This window comes from Mirounga leonina, unplaced genomic scaffold (assembly GCF_011800145.1).
Source record: "Mirounga leonina isolate KUSES-001 unplaced genomic scaffold, KU_Mleo_1.0 Mir_197, whole genome shotgun sequence".
In the NCBI taxonomy this organism is placed as follows: domain Eukaryota; kingdom Metazoa; phylum Chordata; class Mammalia; order Carnivora; family Phocidae; genus Mirounga; species Mirounga leonina.
In genome coordinates this window covers 4714549-4739444 of record NW_023270494.1, presented here as the reverse complement: position 1 = coordinate 4739444, position 24896 = coordinate 4714549, and the positions used below count along the sequence as shown (strand labels likewise).

Genomic DNA, 24896 nt, shown 5'->3' with positions numbered 1-24896 from the left:
GAGGAGAATGAGTAGGAGAAGAAGGGGAAGAGAAGGAGGAAGGCGAAGAAGTGGAAGGTGGAGGGGGAGGAGAAGAAGGAGGAGGAGAAGAAGAAGGAGGAGAAGGAGGAGGAGGAGAAGGAGAGATGGGGGCGCCTGGATGGCTCAGGTGGTTAAGTGTCTGCGTTTGGCTCAGGTCATAATCCAAAGGTCCTGGGATCAAGCCCCACATCAGGCTCCTTGCTTAGTGGGGAGCCTGCTTCTCCCTCTGCCTCTCCCCTGCTTGTGCTCTCTCTCTGACAAATAAATAAAACCTTTAAAAAAAAAAAAGAAGAAGAAGAGGAAGGGCACTATTCCCAAGTGTCCATCAATGAATGACTGGATAAGCAAAATGTGGTCCATCCATACAATGGAATATTATTTGGCCATAAAAAGGGATGGAATTTTGATACATGCTACAATATGGATGGACCTTGAAAACATGCTAAGTGGAAGAAGCCAGTCACAAAAGACCACATATTGTATGATTCTGTGTGTATAAAATATCCAGAATAGGCAAATCCATGCAGACAGAAAGCAGATGAGGGGTTCCCAAGGGCTGGGGAAAGAGAGAATGGAAAGTGACTGCTTAGTGGGTATGGGCTCTCCTTTTAGGGTGATGAAGTGTTTGGGAATGAGACAGAGTTGGTGTTTGCACAACAAAGTGCATGTACTAAATGCCACTGGATTGTATATTTGATACAATTATAAGTAGCTAATTTTATATTATGTGAACGTCACTTTGATTTCAAAAAGAAGGGAACATAAGCCAGAAAGATCCGGCTCAGCAGGAAGGGCTCTGTCCATATACTGTGGGTTCTGAAGGGACAGGAGTCCTGGGTGCCCAGGCCGAGTGCACGCTGCTGTCCAACATCTCCACTCATTGTGCGTTGGGCATCTGGCTTTCCTGGGTTCCAGAGGCGAAGTGGGGGTGTGTCAACAGGACGCTTCTACTGTGCAAGTTAAATGTAGCGGTACACCCTGGTCAACCAAAATAGCACTGAGGGGCAAACTCTTAACAATGCCCTACACGTAACTATTTCCAAAATGTGCAAGGAAATGGCAAGGTCTGTCATTAAGCTCAGGCTTGCAGTGTCTTCAGGCTGGGAGGCTTGCAGATGGACTGTGTGAGGGGGGGTGCCAGCATTGCTCAAGGAGCCCACTGCAAGTCTGAGCCTCCCTCAGGTCCTTCCTTTCTCTAAGAGACAGGAAGAAAGAGCATATTCATCTCCATGGGTGAGGCTGGAGGACTACGTTGAACCTGGTTGATAAACTGATCAGGTTAGGAGAATGGGGGCATCAGTGCCAGGTGGGCAGACCCTGCTGGCTGCAAGGTTTCCTGCCATCCAGGTTTAGGTTCTAGCTGTTCAGGAGAGACAGCCCTAGAGCCCTGGGGCCCCATGATCCTGTTGACTCCAACCTCTTGGCCAAGGACAGAGGTACTCTGAGGACATCCTGTGACAGGGATGCATTTTTTTGTGGAGGCTCTGGGGAGAGTCCATTTCCTTCCTTTTTTCAGCTTCTAGAAGCCACCTGCATTCTTTGGCTTGTGGTCCCGTCCTCCATCTTCAAAACCAGCAGTGGCCGGTGCAGTTTTTCTCACATCTCATCACTTTGACACTGACTTCAGCTGCCTCTCCCCTTCCATATTTAGGGACCCTTTTGATTACATTAGGTCCATGCAGATAATCCAGGATGATCTCCCTATTTTATGGTCAGCTGATTAGCAACCTTTTTTTTTTTGAAAAAGATTTTATTTATTTATTTGGGAGAGTGAGAGAGAGAGAGCGTGCACACAAGCAGGGAGGAGGGACAGAGGGAGAGGGAGAAGCAGGCTCCCTGCTCAGCCCAATGCAGGGCTCCATCCCAGGACGCTGGGATCATGACCTGAGCCGAAGGCAGATGCTTAACCGACTGAGCCACCCAGGCACCCCGAACAACCTCCGTTCCATCTGCAACCTAAATCCCCTTTTGCCGTGTTATGTGCCATAATCCCAGATTCCGGGGATCAGGATGTGACCATCTTTGGAAGACCATGATCCTGCTGACCCCGCATGGCTGCTCCACTGATCTGTGGTGCAGGAGGAACTGTCCAGAAAGAAAGGGGGTCATTGTTTTTTCAAGTTGCCCTGTGAAACAGATTTAAGTAAAATAGTGATGTGAACATGGTAACACACTCAAAATCCCCGAGTCATTTCCTGGCACATAGTAGGTGTTCAGTAAATGAGATCTCATGATTACGTTCAGTGAAGGGCTCACCTGTGTCTCCAGTGCTGGGATGGGGCCCTCGTGGGAGGGTCCCCTGTCTCATCTATCCCTGGCTTCTCTGCCTGCCAGCCCCCATGGGCACGCGCACGCGCACACACACACACACACACACGCAAAAGCGCAGATGCAGACACAGATGTAGCAGCTAACTTCCCTGCAGAACAGGGAAAGTCCTATAGCTCTGCTTCCAGCTCCCACAAGCTGTGTGGCAGAATGGTCTTCTGGCATAAATAAAAATAAACCCCAGACGCTGCTTTTCAATCAGAGGATTAGCCTAAATGTTGTGAAACAGAAAGCATGAAATATGCATTGGAGAAAGAGCTCTCCCCACTCCTCAGCCTCCTTGCATGGCTCCAGGCGGCTGGCGTCTGTGTGGGACTGCTCACCCGGTGAGGCTGTTGATGATTTGTGCACAGTGTCAGGAAATGCTGTTATGACATTATTAATGCTCCGCACTCTAGCGAAGGACAATGGCCTGTTGCCTCTTAATGTGCTGTCTGCGGCTGCAGTCGAGGCACATTAAGTGAGGATTTCAAACACCGTAGTAAACTGTTTGTTTCCTTCTTTCCTCTTCCAGCCCAGGCCCTGTCTGGGAGCTTCAGAAGCAGCCTTGGAACTTTGAGAAGGTGGGGGTGGCAGTCAAGGCTCTGATGCCCAAGAGGCTTCCAGGGGGCCAGCGAAGGGGCAGGGGGCCTGTGGGGAACCCTTGAGTGCACCCAGGAGTGTTGACCTTCCTCCAGGGGCAGCGAGGGACATTGCAGTGGGGGCTGGCCCCAGAGAAGCTGGGCTGGCTGGCTGGGCAGGGCTGGTGGGCTCCCTGCTTTGCCCTCTGCTGACACCCCAGGGGACCCAGATGGCAGACCTCCGGTGAATTTTACTGGTCTTGCATAATGTTCTAAAAATATTGAGTCCACATTTTACAATTATGCGATTGCACGTGGGAAGTCCAGATTTCTGACTCTTGAAATAACGGGGCCCACACAAAGCAACAGTGCATATCCCCTTTGGGGAGCTCTGGTCCTTAGCACTGCCTAACCACTGTGGCCGCTTCCCACTAGGTCCCTGTAGTAGGCCAAACAGTGTGCCCCCCCAAATTCAGGTTCACCTGGAACCTCAGAACATAATCTTGTTTGGAAAGAGGATCTGTGCAGAACGTAATTCGTTAAGATGAGGTCATACTGGAGTAAGGTGGGTCCTAATCCAAAGACTGGTGTCCTTCTAAGAAGAGGAGAGGACACGGAGAGACACACATGGAGAGAAGGCCTTGTGATGATGGAGGAGAGATTGGGGAATGCAGCTGCCAACCAAGGAATGCCAAGGATCTCTGGCCCCCACTGGACGCCAGCAGAGAGGCATGGGCCAGACTCTCCCTCAGGACCTTCACAAGGAACCGACTTTGCCCAACCCTTGATTTAGGACTTCTGGCCGCCAGAACCTTGAGAGAATGGATTCCTCTTATTTTAAGCCCCTCCGACATGCTAGTTTGTTATCGTGGGCCTAGGGGACGACTAGAGCTCCTTCCCTTCTTTGTGGCCGACCCCTAGGGATCTTGAGTATGATACTTCTGCACAGTATGAATCACCCACTTCCCCCAAATCCCTTCCCCAGAGTCCTGCTCCCCGTTTCTGGACAGAGGCCCTACAGCCCCCCAGGGCCTCCTGCTGCTCTGGGCTTCTGAGCCTCCAGCCAGGCCTCAGGCCCACGTGGAGGGCTGCAGGGGAGACCAGGAAGCGCTATATTCCAAGTGCCCAGGCTGATGCAGTCTACGCCCTGATGCCCACGATGGGCTAGCCTGTGGTTCTGTTTGTATCCTCAAGAGAGAGTGAAAGGGGGTTTTTGGGATCTGGTACGACCTGTGCGCCCCAATTCCTGCTTCTCTAATCTCTTCTAGTTTGCTTCGGGTGGCTCTGGTTCCTTCTCAGAAGGCCGTGGCTATTTCTCTAGAACCGTGGTTCCCCATCCTGGCCAGTTATGTTGGCATAACCCATGGCATTAAGAAAACAAATGTACCCAGGCCCCATCTTTGGGATGGAATCAAGGTAGGGAGATTCTGTTCTGTTAGGTTCTGCAGGGGATTCCGCTGAGTCTGGGCTGAGAACCTCTGGCCTGGAGGGCAGGGTGTTGGCTTGGGTTCCCCGGAAGTAGGTTCCCAGACAAGGATGCAAGTGCCTGTAGTTTATTTTGGAGGTGACCCTGGGAGCGTGGACAGAAGAGTAGGGGATGAGGCAAGGAGGGGAAGAAAGCCAGCACGGGGTGTGCTGCAGAGCTGGCCACCACCATGGGCAGCTGGAGCACTGTCTCACTGCGGAACTCTGGGAGCTGATGTGGAACGTGCGGGAGCATCCCACCCGAGGGAGAGGGAAATGGGTATCTGCCCATTCCGTGAGGGCTGCTTCCAGGGCGTTAGGGCCCTGACACTTCTGTCTTGCTCTTGCATGTTTGAGCATATTCCCACAGCCAGAAGTAAAGCCTCAGGCAGTGTTGCATGTATCTTCGGTAATCTGCCTTTTGGCCTGCAGAGGTGCATGCCCATGGAAAGGGTGGGCACCGACAGCGTCCACGCAGGGAGACGGTAGCAGGAAAAATCATAACTGCCGAATGCGAGGACTCACAGGCGCCAGGCAGCGGGCTGCTGACATGCACCAGCCAGTGCATTTTCATGTCCCCCTGGGAGGCAGGCTCTAAAGAGCCCGACTGACGGCCAAGGAAACTGAGGCACGAAGAGAGCGTACCCTAGGTTGCATGACTAAGGATTCACAAACTTCCTCCTAATATCTACAGCAGACAGCACACAGGACCATTTACCCTGGTCTTTACCGTAGACGAGAGGCCGACAAGACAGGAACGGTCTGAAAGGAGGTGGCTGGCTGGTCTGGCTCACAGAATTATCTTCTACTGTCTACCCCACACCTCCCTGCCTGGCCACAGCCTGCTGGCAAATGGCAGTGGGCACCTTTTCCTGCCTACCTCAAAGCCCACGTGCTAGAGAGCAAGGCCCAGAGGGGATGGAGAAGACCCACTCCCGCCTTCTGAGCCCAACCAGACATGCCTGTGCCTCTTCTCCACCTCTGGCCTAAAGTGCCAGAAGCATTAATTCCCCCCCCCCCCCCCGCCCCCCCGAGCTCACTGTAAAGGAGAGACACACAATAGCAAGGGCCATTTCATTCCTGAGTGTAGATATGGCGTTCACCTTGACATCAGGGTTTAAATTAGTGCCTGGGTGTGTGGCCGGTGTGGGCCGGGCAGAGACCCCTGCCCTCAGATAGCTCCTGGGCCAGCCTGCCATGATGCCTGTCTCCCGCCACCATTTGCCACTCCTCTGCACCGAGGCATGGTCGGCATGTCCTTGTTCAATGCAGATTTGTTACCCAGCTGGAGTCACATTAATCTGCCAACACCAATTCATCGTCTGTTTTCATGTTAGCAGAGAGCAAGGCGAGGTGATGGAACACGGGACAGGTGAATTTTGATGAAAAAGGAGCAGGAAAAGCAGGAGCATGGGTCATCGCTGGTGAGAAATGGCTCAGATGGGGCCGGGAGGGGGGCTAGCAGCGGGGGTGGGGGTGAGGGCCCCAGTGGGATGGGACCAGGCCGGGTGGTTGAGAAGAAAGGTTTTCTCCTCTTCAGAGCCAGGCTGCAGAATCATTGCCGGGGATGGAAGGACTCTCAGGGTCATCTGTGTCCTTTTACACGTGGCCTGAGGCCTGGGCTCTTCCTAGCAAGGTGCCTCCATGTCTGTGCTTGGTCAAGGTCTGGTCGGGCAGGTGCTGTTTCTGCCTGAGTGCTTTCTCAAATGCGGGCCTGGCTCTGGTAGCTGCCCTGGCTTGATGCACTGGGAGAAGCCGCTGACCCACCGCTGCAGCGGAAGACGCATCTCCAAAGTCAAGAAGTGGAGGAGGTTGGGGTGGAGGGCACGTAAATGCTTTATAGAGTTGGAAAGAGCCTTAGCCAACTTCAGGTCACTCTCGTTTCACAGTGGAGAAACCGAGGCTCTGGAGTCTCCCTGACTTGTAGGCGTCAGCCACTGGTTAATGGAGGATCTGAGACTAGACCCCCGGTCTACACAGCGCGGTCTGGTTGCTGGGCTCAGTGGAAGAGCCCGAACAGCGCAAGAGGCGGAGTTTGAACTCAGCTCAGCAAGTAAAGGGGAGCCACGGCAGTTTCTTCCAGACAGGGCCAGAGGATGGGTGAGGGCTGCAGAGCGACATCAGAGCTGGTGTGAAGGAACCAGGGCAGAAGCCCACGAGGCGGGGGTCAGAGGCAGCGACCAGAGGAGGGGGGGGGTCTTCGCCCAGCGCCGACCTTTTCTGTGCTCCGCAGGAGCCGAAAGCGGGGCTGGGGACGTTACACAGCTGGAGGGAGGCTCGGGGACCAGCCCCCCAACCCGGGCCGGGAGGACGCGCTGCCGAGCCGCAGCCACGAGGTGGCGCCGGCGCGCCGAGGAAGCGCGGAGGCCGCTTCTGGGTCGCGCCAGCAGCCGCTCGGCCGCCTCCTCCGAGGAAACAATGCGGCGCCTCCCCGCGTAGCGCGGCGCGGGGCCGGACGCCGGACGCCCGACACCCGACACCCGACTCCCGAGAGCGGGCGGCAGAGCGGGCGCGGGGCGCCCTCGCCGAGAGCCATGGGCGCGGCGCGGTGCCGGGCCGGGGCGCGGCGCGGCCCGGAGGCGCGGGGGGCCGGGGCGCGGGCCCGGGGCCGCCTCTAGTCGGCACCGAGGGCGCGGGCCCGGGGATGAGGGCGCCCGCGGCGGGGAGCCCGTCTGCGCGCCGCGGCGCCGTCTCGCCCAGCGAGCGAGCCCGAGCAGGCAGACGCACGGCCGGCGGTCGGGGGGCGCGCCGCCTCCCGGCCCCAAAAATGTGAAGCGGGGAGGGCGGAGACGCAGAGACGGCCCGGCTGGGCGCCCTCGCCGCCCTCCGGCAGCCGCGCCGCTCCCCTTGCCCGCCCGCGGAGGCCGCGCCAACCCCGCCGGCTGCGGCCGGAGCAGCGAAGCCGCCGAGTCCCCGCGCCCGCCGCCTCGCTCGGACCCAGCTTTGGCCCGCAGCGGGTTCGCTGCCGGGACGCGGCGGGAGCAGGGCCCGGGACGGTGCGCCTGGCCTCGCCCGCGGCTCCTCGCCCAGACAAGTTTGAACAATGATCACAGTCAACCCCGATGGGAAGATAATGGTCAGAAGATGCCTGGTCACCCTGAGACCGTTTCGGTAAAGTTCTCTCTCGGTTGGCGCGGGGAGGTCTTTTTCTCCGAGGGGGCGCCGGGTAGGGGTGGGCGAGGTCGTTCCCGAGAGGGTGCGTGTCCCAGTGGCAGAGGGGGCGGTTCGTGCTTCAACCCCCGTGGTGGCCAGTGGGGCTGTGAAAGGGATGGAGCCGAGGTTCGGGTTCGGGTGGGGAGGGCGGGCAATCTGAGGCGTGTCTCGAGTTGGTCTGGGTTGGAGAGGACTCGGGATGCGAGGGTGGGAATGGGGGCAGAAAGCACCCAGGTTGTGGTCCTGGGCCTCGCCCCGGGCGCCCCTTTCCTGCCCTTTGGGGTCCTTCCCACTTTGCAGACGGCCCCACCCGGTGGCGAAGTTAGTGCGCTGTGCAGGGCGGCACCCCCATCTAGCGTGCGCCTCGAGCCCTGGGTTGAGTCCTCCACCTGTGCCACCCCTTTGCCCCCGCCTTCTGCTCGCACTCCCCTTCTCGCTGCGGGGTGTGGGCCTGTCTCCATTGGGAAGGTCCTCGAGATTGGAGCAAGGACCACTCCCAGCCCTTCTGCTGGGAATTCGACCCTGGATTGCTGGCCATGGAGGGTTGGCGGCAGGGGCGGCGCTGTGGAGCTCCAGGGCAGCAGGAGCCGGGACCTCCGGGAACCTCTGGAGGCAGGACGGAGGGGAAGATCGATCCCCCCCACCCCAATCTCGGGCGACCAAGGCTAGGCAGGGCTGGGGCCACGCGGGGCTGGCTGGTCTCTGTTGAACCCATCCTAGGGGCCCCAGAGCCGGGTAGGGCCGGCGCAGCTCTCTCCTCTCCCTGGAGCCTGCGGAGCGGGCCTGCGGTCTGGGTCAAGGAGGAGATGCTAAGCGATGGGTGCCCAGCGGGGTGGGAGAGCCACCTTGCCCAGGGAGACTGGGCAGCAGAGGGCACCTAGGGAGGGATGGGGGGTTGCACTCCCCACGGGGCCACGGGGGTGTGTGTGGGTGTGGGTGCGGTCCACGCTGCTGGGGCAGGAAGTGGGCAGGCAGAGGCGCCGGAGGTTTGGGCTGCGGGAGGGGCGGGTTTTGATCCCCCGCCCCTGCCAGGCCCCCGCTGGTCTCCCTCTCAGCCCCTGGCGGGGAGACCGTGGCTCAGGTGTCTCCGGCCTCCCCAGCACCTCCTGGGTGGGCTGGGCCTGTTGTGTGGAGCTGAGACAGCTTTCGTGAGGGCAGGGGTCATGATGGACCACCACCATCTGGAGCATGCGGGAGGGGAGGATCGTAGAGCTGGTGGTGCTGAGGGTAGGGCCTTGGGCAGGAGACAGGGAGGTGGCTGGAGCCCCAAAAGAGCCCTGACAGAAGGTTCCCACGGAAGCAGGGCAGGAAGTGGGCATCTCTGGAAAGGGCCTTACTCCTCCAGGGAAATCCTCCAATCCCCGGCTGACGCTGACCATTTACAGGGTCCTCTTCCCGAGTCTGCCACCCCATGTTGACCCCGCCTTCCAAGTCATGGGAGGCCCAGCCAACTGGGTGTCCAGCTTTGACTGGACATTTTCTGGTGCAATTGGAGGCAGCCGCGGGAGCCAGCACCACGGACAGCGCCCGCTCCCCAGAGCTCCTTCCCTCTGGGGTCCTGACTCTTCCGGGCTCTTATCTGAAAGCAGGATTCAGAGGGGGGATTGCATAGGTTCCCCTCCCCTCGAGTTGTGTGTCTTCACCTAGTGTCTCCCTAGGCTGCCCAGAGACCCACAGCCACCAGTGTAGTCTTTGTATCCCCTTCAGATGGAGGGGGGCTGGCTTCCCACCACGTCACCTCTACTTGTTAGTTTTTAAGGGCAGACTGGGGGCCCTGTTCCCCCTGTTTTCCCTCTGGCAGGAACCTTATTCTGTAGTTGCTCCTGGAATGTAGCTTGAATAGATAACATGGGTGGACGAAACCATTTTAACTTGAATCTACTGTAAATGGCCCTAGGATTGAGGTCCGGCAGAGAGAGATGCAGATGAAGTGTGTTGGGGACTCCAGATTCTGGGCTAAAAGTTTAGACCCCTTTTTCATAGCAGATGTTTGGACCCTGCAGCCCAGGTCCCTAGCTCTAAATACAGTCCCCATAGCTGTGGAGAGGGTTTGGGGAAGTGAGGGACAATAAACTTGAGGAATCCGTCCTTGTCCTCAGGCTGGGAGGACGAATAGTTGATTCCCTCAGGATCTTCCTGGGTGTGCAACCGCCGACCTCCTCCACCGTTTCTCTGGCTTCATCTTGGGATCCTAGGGCCTCATCCCCAAGCGTGTGGAATTCAGTGAGGGGGGCCTTGGGACGGAGCAGTGTCTCTTACGCTATCTCACCTGTCCTCCCTGTCCTCTCCCGGGGGAAGCCCTCAATGCTTTCTCTGCTTTGGGGGTTCTGCACCCTCTCTGATTTAATCTCTAACAGCTTCGTTTAAATATGGGGTGGGAATTTTGTTGTGCTTTTATTTTCTTCTGCAATTGTGTGTTTTCTTCAATGGGCCAAGTTTTGATTAAATGCTGCTTTGCCAGCCTCAAATAATGAAGATGAAAGTGCATAAAGCAGGTCTTGCCTGGAGATACAAATGAATGTGGGGCTGAGGGTGGCGGGTGGAGGTGAGAGGGCTGGAGGCCTCTAGCGTGATTTGTGGGGGCTCCCTGTGGCGCGCCTGGCTCCACACGAGATGGGGTTCCTCATCCTGACCAGGGTGGGAGACTCCCCTTTCAGCTCCGCCAGGTTTGCAAGTCCTCTGATACATTCAAGGTCCCAGAACAACTGCCACCTCTGGCCTTCCCCACGTCGGTTAGCTCAGTTCTCCGGTTTGGGACCCAGCACCTGGTGAGGCAGCAGGAGGAGCCTGGGGTTCCCTGCTGTCCCCCTGGGGCTACCCCAGTGCCCGGCACCTGGGAAATACTCAACTGTGTGTTGAAGGAATGAACAAGAGTCCTGTTTTGCCCAGCTCTCCTGATCCGTGCCCCGGATGACCCCCCATGCACTGGTGTCCACTCACTCTGCCCAGTCCAGTGCGGACGGCTCCTATGTGTCTGCCTGGTAGAGATGTGGGTTAGGGAGACTCTGGGCCCTGCCCTTGTAGATCTTACCCTCTGGTAGGGGTGGGGGCATACGCCACCCCCCTCGAACATGATAAGGAGTTGTTCAAGCCAGCGCTGTGGCAAGACCTGTGTGCACAGCGCTGAGCTGGGCCCAGGTGAATGATGGGATCCAGGTGGGTTTCGTCTGGACCAATTACTTGCCCTCTGGCTGGCATCAGTGCCTGCTGTTTCCATTTATACCAGTGGTTCTCAAACTTTAGCATGTATCAGGATTGCCTGGAGAGCTTGTTAAAACACGTTGCTTGCACCACCCCCAGAGTGTCTGATTTGGTGAGCCTTGGACTGGAGCCCAAGATTTTGCATTTCTAACAATCCCAAGGTGATGCCGGTGCTGCTGGTCTGGGGAGCACACATTGAGGACCTGCGCTAATGAGCCAGGCTCTATCTGGAGGCTGGAACTTGCCCGAGCTATGCCTGTATCTTTGGCCCTTGGGGTTTTGTGTGAGCCTCATGGCCAGCTCCTTGTAGTCAAGCTCTCTTTATTCCAGGCTCAGCCCTGGATCTTTTTTTTTTTTTTTTTTTAAAGATTTTATTTATTTATTCATGAGAGACAGAGAGAGAGAAGCAGAGGGAGAAGCAGGCTCCCAAGGAGCAGGGAGCCCGATGCGGGACTCGATCCCAGGACCCTGGGATCACAACCTGAGCCGAAGGCAGACGCTTAACCGTCTGAGCCACCCAGGCGCCCTCAGCCCTGAATCTTTTGTTCCTCCATCCATCTGTTCCATCCTCACTCCCTCACCCACTCATTTGTACAGAGCCTTTGCTGGATAGGGGTGCATTCCACTGACCTGTTTCTGACCTGCCCTGTTGCTCTCTGCAGGCTCTTTGTCCTGGGCATCGGCTTCTTCTCACTCTGCTTCCTGATGACGTCTCTGGGAGGCCAGTTCTCTGCCCGGCGCCCGGGGGACTCCCCCTTCACCATCCGCACAGAAGGTATCTTGGTGGGGAAAGGGGAGTCAGAAATGGGTGCAGGTGTTTGTGGGTTGAGGAGAAGGAGGCCCTTGAACCTAGCAACTCAAGGGACTCCCTGAGGCTCTGTTCCATGGATCCAGGCCACCACATCTATGGACGTGGGAATGGAGAGGGGTCTTGGCTCAGGCTATGTGACCCCGCACGCTGTTTTGGCTTTGGTTCCAGCTGTGATCATCGGGCTTCTTCTGGCCCAGACTCTCCGGCCAGGGATGGGCCTTTGAGTTAGGGCTTCCCAGGCATCAGAAGAGCTGCTTGAGTTGCTTCTTTAGTGTGTTTGTGGAGGGGAGTGTTTCTGAATGACACTTGTCCCTTTGAGACTCACATACTCTGTGCTTTTGACACAGGCAATGGCCACAGCCAAGGGGGTGGGGGTGGGAGAGGCAGAGGGCGGCCTGGCCATGGGCTCACGTGTCTTATCCTTGAGCTCTTGGGACACAGTTCAGACCTTTGTGGCTCCTTGTGAGGCGGTGGAACAGGGGTTCAGAGCACAGGCTTTGGGGACCAGATGTACCCTGTTTCATTATCTACAAGCCGTGTGCCATTGGCCAAGTCACTGAACTCACACAGGGAAGGAAAGGGGTGGGATTGAATGAGCTCACGTCGTGGGTGTGTGATGGGGTCCAGACCTGGGAGACCTCCTGAAGATGGGCCCTCCTCCCTTCTCTTTCTACTCAGTGAAGAATGGCAAACATTGCAGAGTCCTGCCTAGTGGGTCACGGGGGCTCTTCTGGTCACCGTGGGAAGGAGGGACACAGGGTGGTGGGGTAGCTGGGGCAAATAGGGTTTCTGGAACTCTTCAGCAGGCTGGCTCGGTGGGCTCTCCCTGCTACTCTGGGGATGTCTCTGGTTGAAGTCCACTTTCTCAAACCCCCAAGGCCCAGCTGGCTTCCCTGTTCCCAATGGCAAATATACCCTCAAGGAGCATGGGCTGTCATCTAGGGTGGGTGCTCTAAGGGGCACTTGTTATGCCATCTGGCATCTCATCATTAGATCCATTCCTTAGGTTTAACATGTACTTATTTAAACTTGCAAAGCTCCTGGCAGAAATTTCACATTTATTAGTCATTCAAGCCTGAATGTAAATTAATGTATCCCCCCTCTGACTCGCAGAGTTGCGTCAGTCTCTCTGAGCTCCAGTTTTCTCCTCTGATAAATGGGGACGATACCTGTGTGCCCAGGATTGTCATGAGTCGTGTTAAGATAACACATATGAAGGGGCTTGAGCAGCATCTGGCAAGTAGTACAAGCTCCATCAATATTTATTGGATGTGTTCAGTTTGAGATGGGGACACTGCAGAAAAGGTTGTTTAGGGAAAAGGGCCGAGGAGATGCTGGGATTTCTGCATAGGAGATGGGCGTGAATTGAGGCTGAAAGCGGGTGGGGGGGCGGTTGTGAAGGCACACTTGAGGGGCAGCTTGGGGAGGGGTACTGGAGGTCACGGGTGCGGGGGTGGATGATGGGGGACATGGAGTGTGAGGAGATAGGGTGTAAGGAGCGATGCTCAAGCCACTTCTGGAGAGGGGGCATATCCCCCTGGGTGGCTGCTACAGGGGGCTTGAGGAAGCTGGACCTCCAGAAAGGTCAAGGATCCAAGAGATGGGAATTGGGGGCTGGGGGAGGAGAGGTGTATGGCTAGGCTCTGGTTCTTCTGCTCATCTCCCTGGCAGGGGATGGGGCCAGTGCCCCAAAGTACAAGGGGCTTGTGCGAGCCCTGCCGAGCCGTGCACTGTGCAGTTTTGCCTGGTAGAGGAGGTAGGAGTCCCAACTCCAACCAGATCTATGTCTCGGGTGGGCAGAGCCCTGGAGGGGAGAGGACTTCCCCAGGGTCACGCAGTTAGATTAGAGGCGTGCGCGCGCACGCGCGCGTGTGTGTGTGTGTACATGCTCCAGCTTTCCATTGGAGCTTACGCTGTTTTGCAGAATATCCACAAACTGAACGCATCATGCAACCAGCAACCTAGACCAAGAAACAGAGCGTGATCAGCCCCCAGAGGTGCCCTCATGGCTCCTCCCACTCATTACTTCCCCAGGGATGTCAGGACCCTGACTTCTCACAGCACAGAGCTTTGCCTGTTTTTCAGACTTTATGAGAATGGAATCACATAGTGGCTTTTCTTTTGTGTGTGCCGTTTTTTCCCCTCTCGTTATTACATTTGTGAGAGTCGTCCGAGTCGTGCTGTGTGGTTGTAGACATTTGTCTCTACTGCTGTTGTGTGAATTCCATTGTGTGAATGCACCGCGTGATGTTTACCCACTCGACTGGTGGTGGACATTTGGTGTTTCCAGTCTGGGGCTGTGTGGCTATGCTGCTGGGAACATTCTGGTACCTGTCGTCTGGTGGACACACACAGGCATTTATCTTGCGTACGCAGAAGAGTGAAGTGGTCGGGTCTCTGGTCTGTTGTGACATCCATTCTCGGAGCCAGTTCAGCCACCCAAAGCCTTTTCGCATTTCCCGGTCCCTGGGCTGGAAGCTAAGTGCCTAGAATGTGGAACTGAAGGTGGGGAGGGGGAGACGGACAGGAAGGGAGGCCTGAGACTTCCGGAGAACTGACCCTGACTCGGTCCACATCCCAGTGCTCTTTGTCCCCCCTGGTTTCTTTCACGCTCTTGGATTAAGTTGATTTTTTTGGAGAGACCCAAAGCAGGGACTTGGAAGAGCCCCAAGTTTACATTGTGGGTTTAACAGCCTGATCCTGCAAAACAGGCCTCCTCCAAAGACACCCCCACACTGTGCCTGGAGCAGCCCTGCAGGAGACCTAGGAGGGGCCAGCATTTCTGCCTGGGAGTCACCTCAGCGAAGGACTAGGGCTGGAAGGGGGGCAGGTGGAAGGGACTTGGGGAGGGAGACTGGAGGTCATGGGTGGGGGTTGGGTTGTTGCATTGCTTTAGTTCCCCCGTGTCTATGCAGCCCCAGGGCAGAATCAGGAGAAGGAAACTCAGGAAGGCACTGCCATTTAGGAAAACAAAACAGAACAAGATCCTTGCATTGGGCAACAAAACCATCTGAGCACAAATGGGGGAAACAGTCTGTCGTGTCCTGGCCTGTCAAGCCTGTGAGGGAAGTGGGTCCCCCCAGGACGAGGCTGGGTGGGGAGAAGAAGGGTGTTCTCTAAAAGGAGGAGGGCCCTACTAGAGCCTCTGTGGACTGTGGTCTCCCGGAGGAGGCTCTGGATTCCCCCCCCGAGGCCAGTTTATATTTTGTGATAAAGTTCTCTAATTTGGGGATAAAAATGTGACAGACATCTCTTTCTATATTCTGCACACTTGTCTTAAGATTCAGGAGGGGGAAGGAGGCTGACAGGAAGCATGACTCGGAGAAGTCTAACCTTACTCCCTCTTGCGGCAGGTGGGCCTGACTTGGGCCTTGGGGGAGGGTTTTCTCTCCCAGATGGGGAGGGGTTTTTGCTTGCCCCCTCACCGGACCCCAGTCCCTCCTCCCTGCCTCCTGGCTCCACTTCCCCTCTCTTGTCCTAAGGAGGAACTTGCTTCCCTCTTAGGGACAGGGGGTGGGATGTGAAGTTGTGTGAGGCCTCTCTCCTGATGTTGCTGCAGGTTCCCTGAGCCCGTGTGCCCGGCTGTTACCGGCTCTCTATCTTGTCTGGAACGAGTAGAGGTCAGAGGCTGTCTCTGGGGAGAGGCCTGCAGGCGGGAGGGCCTGGGTTCAGCTGCACGTGGCTGCCCTGAGGTTACCCTGGGGCCTGGCCCTGCCAGACCTTCCAGCCCCCCAGCCTGGATTTGAACCTGGGGAATATCAGAAAAATATTTCCTTGCTCCGTGGCTGGCTCTGGCCTTGGACCTCGGTGCTAGGGATCTCTTCCCCTCAGAGGCTGGTGATGGATGGGTGGGCCAAGACCCAGGGCCTGTCCTTGTCTCCTCTGCTGCCCCAGGCCCTGAGCCCCAGTGGCCTCAGAGGGCTTCTGTTGTAGCTGTGTGCAGACGGACAAATGTGCTCATTTCTCCAGCTGGGCAAACACTAAGTCACAGCCCCTGTCTCAAGGGCCAGGGAGGTCTCTTTTATCTGGCGAGGTGGGGGCTCCTTCAGTTTCTAGGAACCAGCAAGAAAGGGCTGGGGTGGAGACAAGAAAGGAGGACAAGGCAGGGGACAAGGGAAGATTGGAGAGACAGACAGACAAGCATGTCCCTGTCTGGAGGGGAGGAGAGCTGAGGGGAGGGGAGGGGAGGGGCCTGGGTGGGTAATAAAGCACCTGTCTCTAACTGTGAGGAGCCATCTCTATCTCCTGGCACCCCGGCTTTCCTTATTGATATGGAAATATGGAGGGAGTGCTTGTGAGTCCTGAGATGTGTCGCTGGGGCTTCACATTAAATACACTTCAATTTAGCCGACACCGGGAGCGGTGAGGTGGCTCAGGGCAAGCCATGGCGAGCTTGCTCCGCTGACAGTCGGGGGGTGGGCAGTGGCCGCGGGGAGCGTGTCCTGTGTGTCCTGTGGGAAGCTCCCTGGGCGGGCAGCTTCCAGTCTGTGTCATCTGCAGACAGCAGGGGCCGCCCTGAGCCCTGGGGACTGGGGAGGGTCTTGTGGTCTTGGTCCAGTCTGATGGAGGTGTCCTTACAGACCCATCTGAGAGGGACAGTGTATCTCCTTAGCCGCATCCCTAAGCCCTTGGGTCTTCTGGGGTCATTCTTTCTGTTGACATTTTCTTTCTTTTTTTTTTTTTTTTAAAGATTTTATTTATTTATTTGACACAAAGAGACAGCGAGAGAGGGAACACAAGCAGGGGGAGTGGGAGAGGGAGAAGCAGGCTTCCCGCTGAGCAAGGAGCCTGATGCGGGGCTCGATCCCAGGACCCCGGGGTCATGACCTGAGCCGAAGGCAGACGCTTTAATGACTGAGCCACCCAGGCGCCCCTGTTGACATTTTCAAAGAATTGGCTTAATCCCTCCTATGAGGGGCTATCCAGAGCCCCACATATCTTTAAGGATCTCTGGGGGGCTTATGTGCCCCTGGCCACCTCTTGCTCTGAGCTCCTGCTTCTGTGAATTATCCTGCTCAGTTTCTCCCCTCCTGCGTCCTCTTTGTCCCCGACATTGACCTAGTGGGAAGGGTACCCTTTCCCCCAATTCCTGGCACAGAGTGGGGATGATGGCATAGGGGCTGGGACCACTGCTCAGCACAGCAAGCAGATGACAGTTCCCTCTTGCATCCCTGCAGCTGGAGACCCCCCACCCCCATCCCGCATGGCCGCTTTGGCTGCCCCGCCGCCCTGGCCCTGAGCCCCTGTGCCTTGTTCTCTCTCCTCCTCTCCCAGACTGAACCAGGAATCTCCAGTCTTCTGACTTGAATATGCAGAGTCATTTCGCTTTCTTTTTGTCTCACTGCTCTGGGCATCTAGACTCCTAGACTCTGCTCTGGCCCACCCAGGGTTTAGTAAAACACAACTGAGCTCTCTCCCTAAGGGGATTCTGCCAGCTTTTATAGGAAAAATTCTTTCCTCTCCTGTTACCCTAATCTCGAGAGAGGCAGTTGGGGCAAGAGCCAAAACAGGAGAGAACCTCAGGGTTCAGTAAATCCAATGCCCTCATTTTGTAGGAGGAGAAACTGAGGCCCAGAGAAGGGAAGTGGCATGTCCATCCATCCTGCAGCCATGCAGCTGGTGACAGCAGGTGGAGTGCAGGCTTTGTCACTCCCACCCCAGCCTGTCCCCTGCCACAGTGTTGCCCCAGCTTTGCCTGGTTTCTGGGGTCCTGCAGCTCTCGGCCAGGTGGGGCAGTCATTGGCCCCAGCAGCTATTTTGCCACCTGTGTGTGGGGCTGGAAGTGTGTGTGGGGGGGGGCTGTTGTCAGTGAGGCTCCAGGGAGGGGCTCAGGCAGTGAGGAGGAACCAAGGAAGCTCAAGATGAGCTCAGACAGAGGGACAGCAGTGTGACAGGGCAGGGTGCCAGGCCTGAGACATCTCGGGCAGCATAGCACTGCTCTAGAAGCAGTGATGTGGGCTCAGCATCCCCGGGGTGCCGCATCTGCAGGAGTGAGCTGCTGCCCAGGTTCTGTGGTCCAGCTGGACCTGGGTACTCTGGCCAGGTCATGGCTGGGGGGCCTTGGTTAACAGGCTCTGACTTAGGGTGTCCCCAATTGTGGTCTCACTCTCCTTTTTCATGCCATGCCTTTGGGGAAGGGACCACCCCAGCCTGAGCTGTGAGCATTGGCTCATCAGGGCTTCCCAGGGAGGCTGGGCAGGCTGTGCACTGCACAACTCCAGAAGGGGTACCCAGTAGTGGCCAGGTCGGATCATCTGATGTTCCTCTATTTTTCCAGCTGAGGTGATGCGCCCCCCCCCCCCCTTTGCTTTACTCTGTGCTCCAAGCACTAGTTGAAAGCCAGGTATTAACGTTTGGATGGACGACGGGCTTGGGTGGGGGTCTCAGGGATGAGAATGATTTGAAAGACTAACCTTCACCCCCAACTCTGTGGAGTTGAAAGAGAGAGGGAGCTATCCATATCTCCTCGGATTGATTGACTAACTGGTTGAGTACTGAGGGAGTGGGGTGGGGCAGCACGGTGGGAGAAACTTGTTCACTTAACACAGTGGCGAAATTTTCCCATCTCAACTGGTTTGTTAAAAATCCACCCAGTTTTCTGAGAAGGGAAAGTGGGAAGACTGCTAGTTATTTCAGCTACTGGTGTGGAGATGGGGTAGAGATGGTGTTTCCTTCCTTCCTCTAGATGTGCATTTTTCACCAACACCTGACCCCACCCTTTCTCATTCTTGGACAACTGTGTGTGTGTGTGTGTTGGAGCCAGGGATCCTAGCTTTTGTAAGGAAACTAGCTCCCCCCGAAGCTCTGGATTCCATGGCCTGTGAGGGAACCCTCCCCGGCTCCTGGTGGCCTCCCTTCTGACCTCAGGTGGACTCAGTCAGCAGGGGAACCGAGCCAGGAGGTGACTTAGTCAATGAGAGAAAGTGGCAGTAGCCACTGAGCCAGCTCAGGCCCAGAGCCAGGAGTCTGGGAGACAAGCAAAGCAGAAATGTCACAAGCAGCCTTGGTGACATGAAGCCTGTCTTGGCCCCCCTCTTCAGCTCAGTGCTAAGCGTGGAGCAGGGGAGACCAGCCCCTCGGGCTCCTCTCCTCTCCCCACCTCTGCCCCTGGGTCCCTGTGGCCTGCCATGCTCCCCTCTGCCCCTGGCTGGCATGGTGACAATGGTCGGCAGACAGGACCTGGTATTGTTGACTTGAGTTGGGGACCCAGAGGCTGATAGTGTTGCCATGACTGTCCCTGGGCCACAGAGTCCCGTTGAGGGGGGGTGACAGAGGCAGGCGAGAGCCTCTCTTAGCTCACTGGGCCCCGGCCCTTTCTTTCTGGAGAAGCATATGCTGCTGGTGCCCGAGCCCTTGGCCCCCGCGATTCCCATGCACACGGCCAACTTGCGGCTGCTGGCGATGGTGGTTCCTTGTCGAGGGCTTCTTAGCCACTGCAGCTGGCTGGCCACCCCACGGCAGGTGGGAAGCAGCAGGAGTTGGCTGTGTCCGGAGCCACCCTCAAGCAGTGACCGGCAGGAGACGGTGTGCACATGGCCCTCGCCCCCAGGGGGAGAACTCTGGGGCAGACTCAGCACCTGCTGGTTGCCCCAGTTTGGTGACTCGCCCTCTCTGGGCCCCCTCCCCCTCCTGTGTCACCTCCTCAGTCCCTCACTGGGGCTTCCTTTACCTCTCAAATTCATGACTTGCCCTCAAACCCTTGTCTCGGGGTTTGCTTCTGGGGAACCCAACCTCAGGCCCTCCCGCCCCCGGAAGCCCCTGGAAGCATTCAGGTCTCCATGACTTGGTTCATTTGCTGTGAGAGGTTCAGAGCTGGCCCTTGGGGGATGCAGGGAGCCAAGTTGGGGATTGCAGCGCCTGGACCTGAGTATCTGTGGACCGTTTGGAGGGACTGTTAAAACCTTCACAGGAGGGTGCCTGGGTGGCTCATTCGGTTAAGCATCTGCCTTCAGCTCAGGTCATGATCCCAGGGTGCTGGGGTCGAGCCCCATGTGGGGCTCCCTACTCAGCGGAGAGTCTGCTTCTCCCTCTATCCCTCCCCCTGCTCATGCTCTCTCTCTCTCTCGCAAAAATAAATAAATAAAATCTTAAAAAAAAGAAAAAACCCCTTCACATGATTTGATTGAAAAGAAAGGCAGGGACCACTCTCCCACCCTGGCGTGTGTGGCCCCAATGATCAGGAATGACTAGAAAGGAAATCATGGGGGATCTCGGCTGGTTAACAGGATCTTGGTTGAAGCCCCTTGTTTTCATTTAATTTTATTCTTCACAAGGTCTCCCTTGCCCCTCAGCCCAGGAGTTGATCTTTGGGAACCCGAAGGCCAGCTGAGAGTCTGGACAAATTCACAATGGTTTTCTACTGGGGGGGTCTGGGAGAGTGGAGTGGGGAAGGGGTCTGGTGGGCCCAGAGGCTGGCAGGAGAATAACAGGGCCCTGAGCCCCTTGAACATGGGCTCACAGCCTCTTCTGTGCATGCACACCATGTGGGGGCCAAGCAGAGTGCAGGGTCCTGGGCCCCGGGCCCTAGAGATGGGAATTGGCAGATCGAGACTAGGGCCTGAGAATCTGGATTTTAACAGCCTGGCCAGGAGACTCAGGTGCAGAGTGGTTGGGTGAGTGCACTTTTGGAAGCCCTGATCCAGAAGTCCTGTCTGGACCCCGGTGCTGGGGGCCCTGGGGTTCCTACCCCCCAGCCCCACCCTTCCCTGTCTTCTCACAGACTTGAGATCAGGTCTAAAGCTCCATTTTGCAGGCGACGAAACAGAGGCCCAGAGACGTTAAGATGATCTCAGTGTCACCCAGCCGGTAGGGAGCAGGGTTGGCCCAGGGCTCTGTACCCCAACACAGCAAAGCGGGGGATTCCCTGTCCTGCAGGGGTGAGGGGTGGGGTGGGCTCATTCTCCCGACCCCTCCTTTGCCTGGGAAAGTGGGAGTGGGGCTAGAGTCTGAGAGCCACCAGTGGCTGCGGCCGAGGCTGACTGTGGCCACACTCTGCCTGCAGTGCTGGGAGGGCCGGAGTCCCGCGGCGTCCTGCGCAAGATGAGTGATCTGCTGGAGCTGATGGTGAAGCGCATGGACACTCTGGCCCGACTGGAGAATGGCAGTGAGCTGCACCGGGCTGCTGGGGACCAGCACTTTCCTGTGGACAGGTAAGGGGTACAGGGAGGGCGAGGGGGACTCGGGGGGGCACCACGCCGTGTGCTGGGCAGCCTCGAAATGCACTCCAGAGCTGGGGGGGCACTATTGGTCAGCCCCCTTTTTGCTAACCCGCAAACACTTTTAAGAGTACAGAAGCCACACAGTAATACAACCAGAGCACGTTTCCACCGCCGTACTTAACAGCTGTTAACATTTTGTCATGTTGGTGGCCCGACGTCCTTTTTTCCTTTTTAATAAAAATCACAGACAAAAGCTGGAGGGCCCTTTCCCTGCTTCCCCGTGGAGATAAGTGCCTTCCGGAGTTAGGTGTCCATTCTTCCAGTCTGCAGTAACCGTTGGCATACACACACACCATAAACACACAGTGTGGGGTGTTTATGGGCCGTATGTGAGTGGTATCCCACAGTGCATTTCCTGCACCTGCGTTTGCCACTCGACACGACAGTTTTAAGCTCTGTCCACTTTGACAGTCACGTGTGGGATGTGCATATGGATGGGATGGCCCAGCGGTTGTCTGTCCGCTACCGATGGACTTGGGCCATTTTTGCCAAAAAGAATTTCTTGGTTTATTCATTCTAAATATTCCCCTACCGAGTCTTGAATGTCCAAAGATCTCCGAGAGTGGCCCCTGGAGTCCATGGTGTGAAACCAAATCATGTGTCTTAGGTGTGTGAGTGATCTGGAACCCCGGAGAAGGAGGACGTGTGAAGTCAGGGCCATCCCAATGGGGAGTCTTGGCCCTAGGCTCGGCTGTGGAGGGAGGGGCTTGCCGCCCACCCACCCCAGGGAGATGAGCTCCACATGACCTCTTTTCAGTATTGGAGATCTTTGTGAGGTGGATTTATTCCACGTGTTCTAACTGCTAAAAAGTAAGTTTGAAACCCACACTTTACACGATTTAGGAAAAGCTATACCTTGGCCGGTGTGACTTGCGAAAAGTGTTCTACTGAAAAATATAGTTGAAATCCACACTTCTAGACAATTTGTAGGAAAGCTGTAGCTCAGCCAATATGTGTGATGGAAAAGCCAAGGCTCCAGGCATTTCCTGTTTGGAGTTTGGCAGAGTCAAGTTTAAAGTGTTGGTGGCCAGTCCTGGTCATGGTGGGACCCTGCTGGCCTGAGGAAGGGGGTGTGTGTGACGGACCCCTCCTTTGGACTGGCGGGGGGTGGTCCTTTGCCCCGGAGCCTGTCTAGGCTGGGCTGCTGGCCGTGGCACCCATCTCACACTGGCCCTCCTGATCGAATGTCCTGGAGGCCCAGTCGGGTCACCGGATGTCGGCGTGACTACCGTCATACTAGGTGGCGCTTCCCAGAAGCTCACCGAGGGCCCGGCATCATCCTTACTCTGTTACCTCAATGGTGTTGTCAGTCCCACCCCCGCTTTATGGGTGCTTCCATCTCTGCCACATCGAGGAGGGAACTGAGGCCCAGAGAAGTTCAGGAACTCACCCAAAGTTGCGCAGCTGCTAAGGGGCTGGGCCTGGCTCTGCACCTAGGCCGGCCAACTCCAGAGCCCATGTTTCTAACCACTGCGCTCTTGGTAGCCATTCACTAAACACGTGGCTGTGTGGGGGTTAGTTTTTATTCCTTCGCAAGACTTCTCAGATCAATGAATTCACAGCTCAGGGGGAAAATACCCTTCATTAGCTCCTTGCCTTGGTTTTCTTGGATTGGAAAATGGAGGCACTGAAATGGTGGTCGTGGAGCCTGGGATGACACGTGATAATAGTGTTAAGAGCCTCTCCCCGTGCTTGGCTCCTGAGTGGGTTGCGTGGCCGTGCGCTGGGTGGATGCTCTCTCACCATCCCAGGATGAGTATCTGACAGAGCAAACTAAACCGATCCGCTCATGAAATACGTCTTGGGCCTACTTAGTGCCAGGCATGGCCAGTGGTATTGGGGGCCCAGCAATGAGCCTTGTCCTCACTCCTGTGGAGAAGACGGGCAGTAACCGACAAACAGAAATAAGTGAAACAAGGTCAGATACTGAGGCCTGCTCTGGAGGGTTAGGGGCAGGTGCCGAGGAAGGACCTAGTCACACAGGGCGGTCTAGGAAGCCCTTTCTGAGCTGGTGATATTTAAGCTCCATTCTGAATAATGGGAGGGAGCCAGCCACACAAGGAGCTGGGAGTAGAGAATTTGAAGTAGAGCGAGCAACAAGTGCAAAGGCCCTGGGGTAGGAGTAAGCTTGGTGTGTTGGAGGAAAAGAGCCACTGTGAAAGCCAACATGGCAGAGTGGGGTGAGGGACAGGAGAGGCCAACCGGGCAGGTGATATAGGCTTTGTCAGCAGTGGCGAGTACTTGGGACACTATTCTGAGAGGTGTGGGAGTTTGCCAGAGGGCTTACAACCAGGGAGTGATAGGATCTGGCTTCTTTTTTAAAAAGATAGCTCCAAATGCTGTGTGAAGAAGGGAAGCAGGGGGGCTGGTGGCAGAAATGGGGAGAGGGAGGTAGAAGGATTGGGCTCCCCTGGGGTTCCCTCTGGGGCATGAGGTCATTTTCTCCTCTGTGTGCAGAGTCCATCTTCCTCTCTGCTGTCTGTGTCCCTCTAATCCAGCCCCTCACCCTCATAGCATCCTTTGCCCTCTCCTGCCTGCCCCCAGCGTGCTGCCACCTCTCTGGGCTGCTGACCCAGCCTCTAACCACAGGGCTGCTCACCAGGGTGAGGGCAGAACACTGGCCCACTCTCCCTCCACGGAGCATCCTGCTGTGGGCGGCAGAGCTGAGGGTCAGGTGGCCTGCCTTTTTGGGTGGGGGGAGCTACCGTTAGCTCGTTCAACTGCCTCTCTGGTTTCTTCCAGTCCTGGCCTCTCCCTCCCTCCCCTGCCCTGCCCTGCCCTTCATCTCCTTCGGAGGGGAGTCCGTGCCACCTCCTAGCTCCATCCCGGGAAATAGCAACAATCCATCAAGACCAGCAGAGCCCATCAAACCCCATAGGCAAAGCCATAAATTTCAGGGACATTGTTGCTTCTGGTTTCAGGGAGAGAAATGGTGGGTGTGTCCAGGGCATGTTGGGGCGGTGCTGCTCGCTCACACCTCACCTGTGTGCAGACACTCCAGCCCCTGCCCCATCTTAACCCCCCGGAATGACCTACCCGGGCTAGGCAGGTGGGAGTCCTGCAGACGTGCGTGCTGCTGTGTTTCCAGCAAACTCTGTTCACCTGCACTTGGATTCCTCACTGCGAAATGATCCGTGGCCTAAATAACCCCCACAGTCCTCCCCCCTGCCTTGCTGGAAGCTTCTGGACTGTTGCCTCCTGCCCATGGTTGGTATGTCCTCGGGGAAAGCGAATTTGCTTTTTTAGCCTCGGAAAACCTAATTAGGGGTTATTTGCAGATTTTCAGCAAATGGCATCATATTATGTATCCTAAAGCCAAACAGTAATGATCTCTGAATTTCCCATAAGGCTCTCTGTAGCAGCAAAAACGACCAACGTTTCAGGCTGTTTTCATTGGAATCAAGTATGAGTCCGTAACTGCTGGGCGCGTCCGTGTGTGGAGTCCGGGCCAGGGTTTCTGGAGCCCTGTTCTCAGAGGGACCCTGCTGGGGAGGGGCAGCCGGCACCTGGCTGTGTGCACGGCGAGAGGGTCGGGACAGCAGGGCTGTGTTGGAGTGTCTGTTGCGCACTGCAGCGAGGGGCAGACTCGGGTGGCCGGCAGCAGGTCATGTGACTTCTCTGAGCCCCGCTGTCCTCACCTGCCAGTGAGAGATAGCACTGAGGAGAGGGGAGACCCTGCCTCCCCCATTGGCCCCCTGCTCCGCCCCAGCCCTTCCGCCCCAGGCCATGCCAGTCTTATCAATAACTTCCATTGCCCGGACCCCCAACCTTGGAGTCAGCCTCGACCCTTCTGTCTCTCGCTTGTATCCCGTTCATCAGTAAATTGTCCCCACCTGCAGAATGTGCCCGGAATCCCACCTCTCCCCACTGCCCTCCTCCCACTGAATCCCAACTCAGCAGCCAGAGAGATTATTTTAAAATACCAATTTGGTCAGGAGCCTCCCGTGTTCCCCACCTCCCCCATAGCTCCCCATCAAACCCCAGCCTCCCCCATAGCTCCCCAAATGCGCCCAGCCCTGTTGTCTATCTGGCTCCTCCCCTGCTATCCTCCCACTTGCTCCCCGGGCTTCAGCCCACCAGCCTCCTCACTGTTCCTGCAGCACAGTGGTCTTCCTCTGGCCACGGGGCCTTTGCACAGGC

The 24896-nt window shown here is 56.6% G+C and overlaps 1 protein-coding gene across 2 annotated transcripts in view; it reads left to right on the top strand.

Annotated features, from left to right (window-relative positions):
• The first annotated feature begins 7416 nt into the window (after positions 1-7416).
• MGAT5B (alpha-1,6-mannosylglycoprotein 6-beta-N-acetylglucosaminyltransferase B) overlaps positions 7417-24896 on the top strand; it is a 67045-nt gene continuing 49565 nt past the window's right edge. For both annotated transcript variants that reach the window (XM_035026391.1, XM_035026392.1), the window contains exons 1-3: positions 7417-7484; positions 11390-11502; positions 20540-20687. In XM_035026391.1, the coding sequence (XP_034882282.1) occupies positions 7417-7484; positions 11390-11502; positions 20540-20687 (329 nt within the window). The remainder of the gene's footprint in view (positions 7485-11389; positions 11503-20539; positions 20688-24896) is intronic.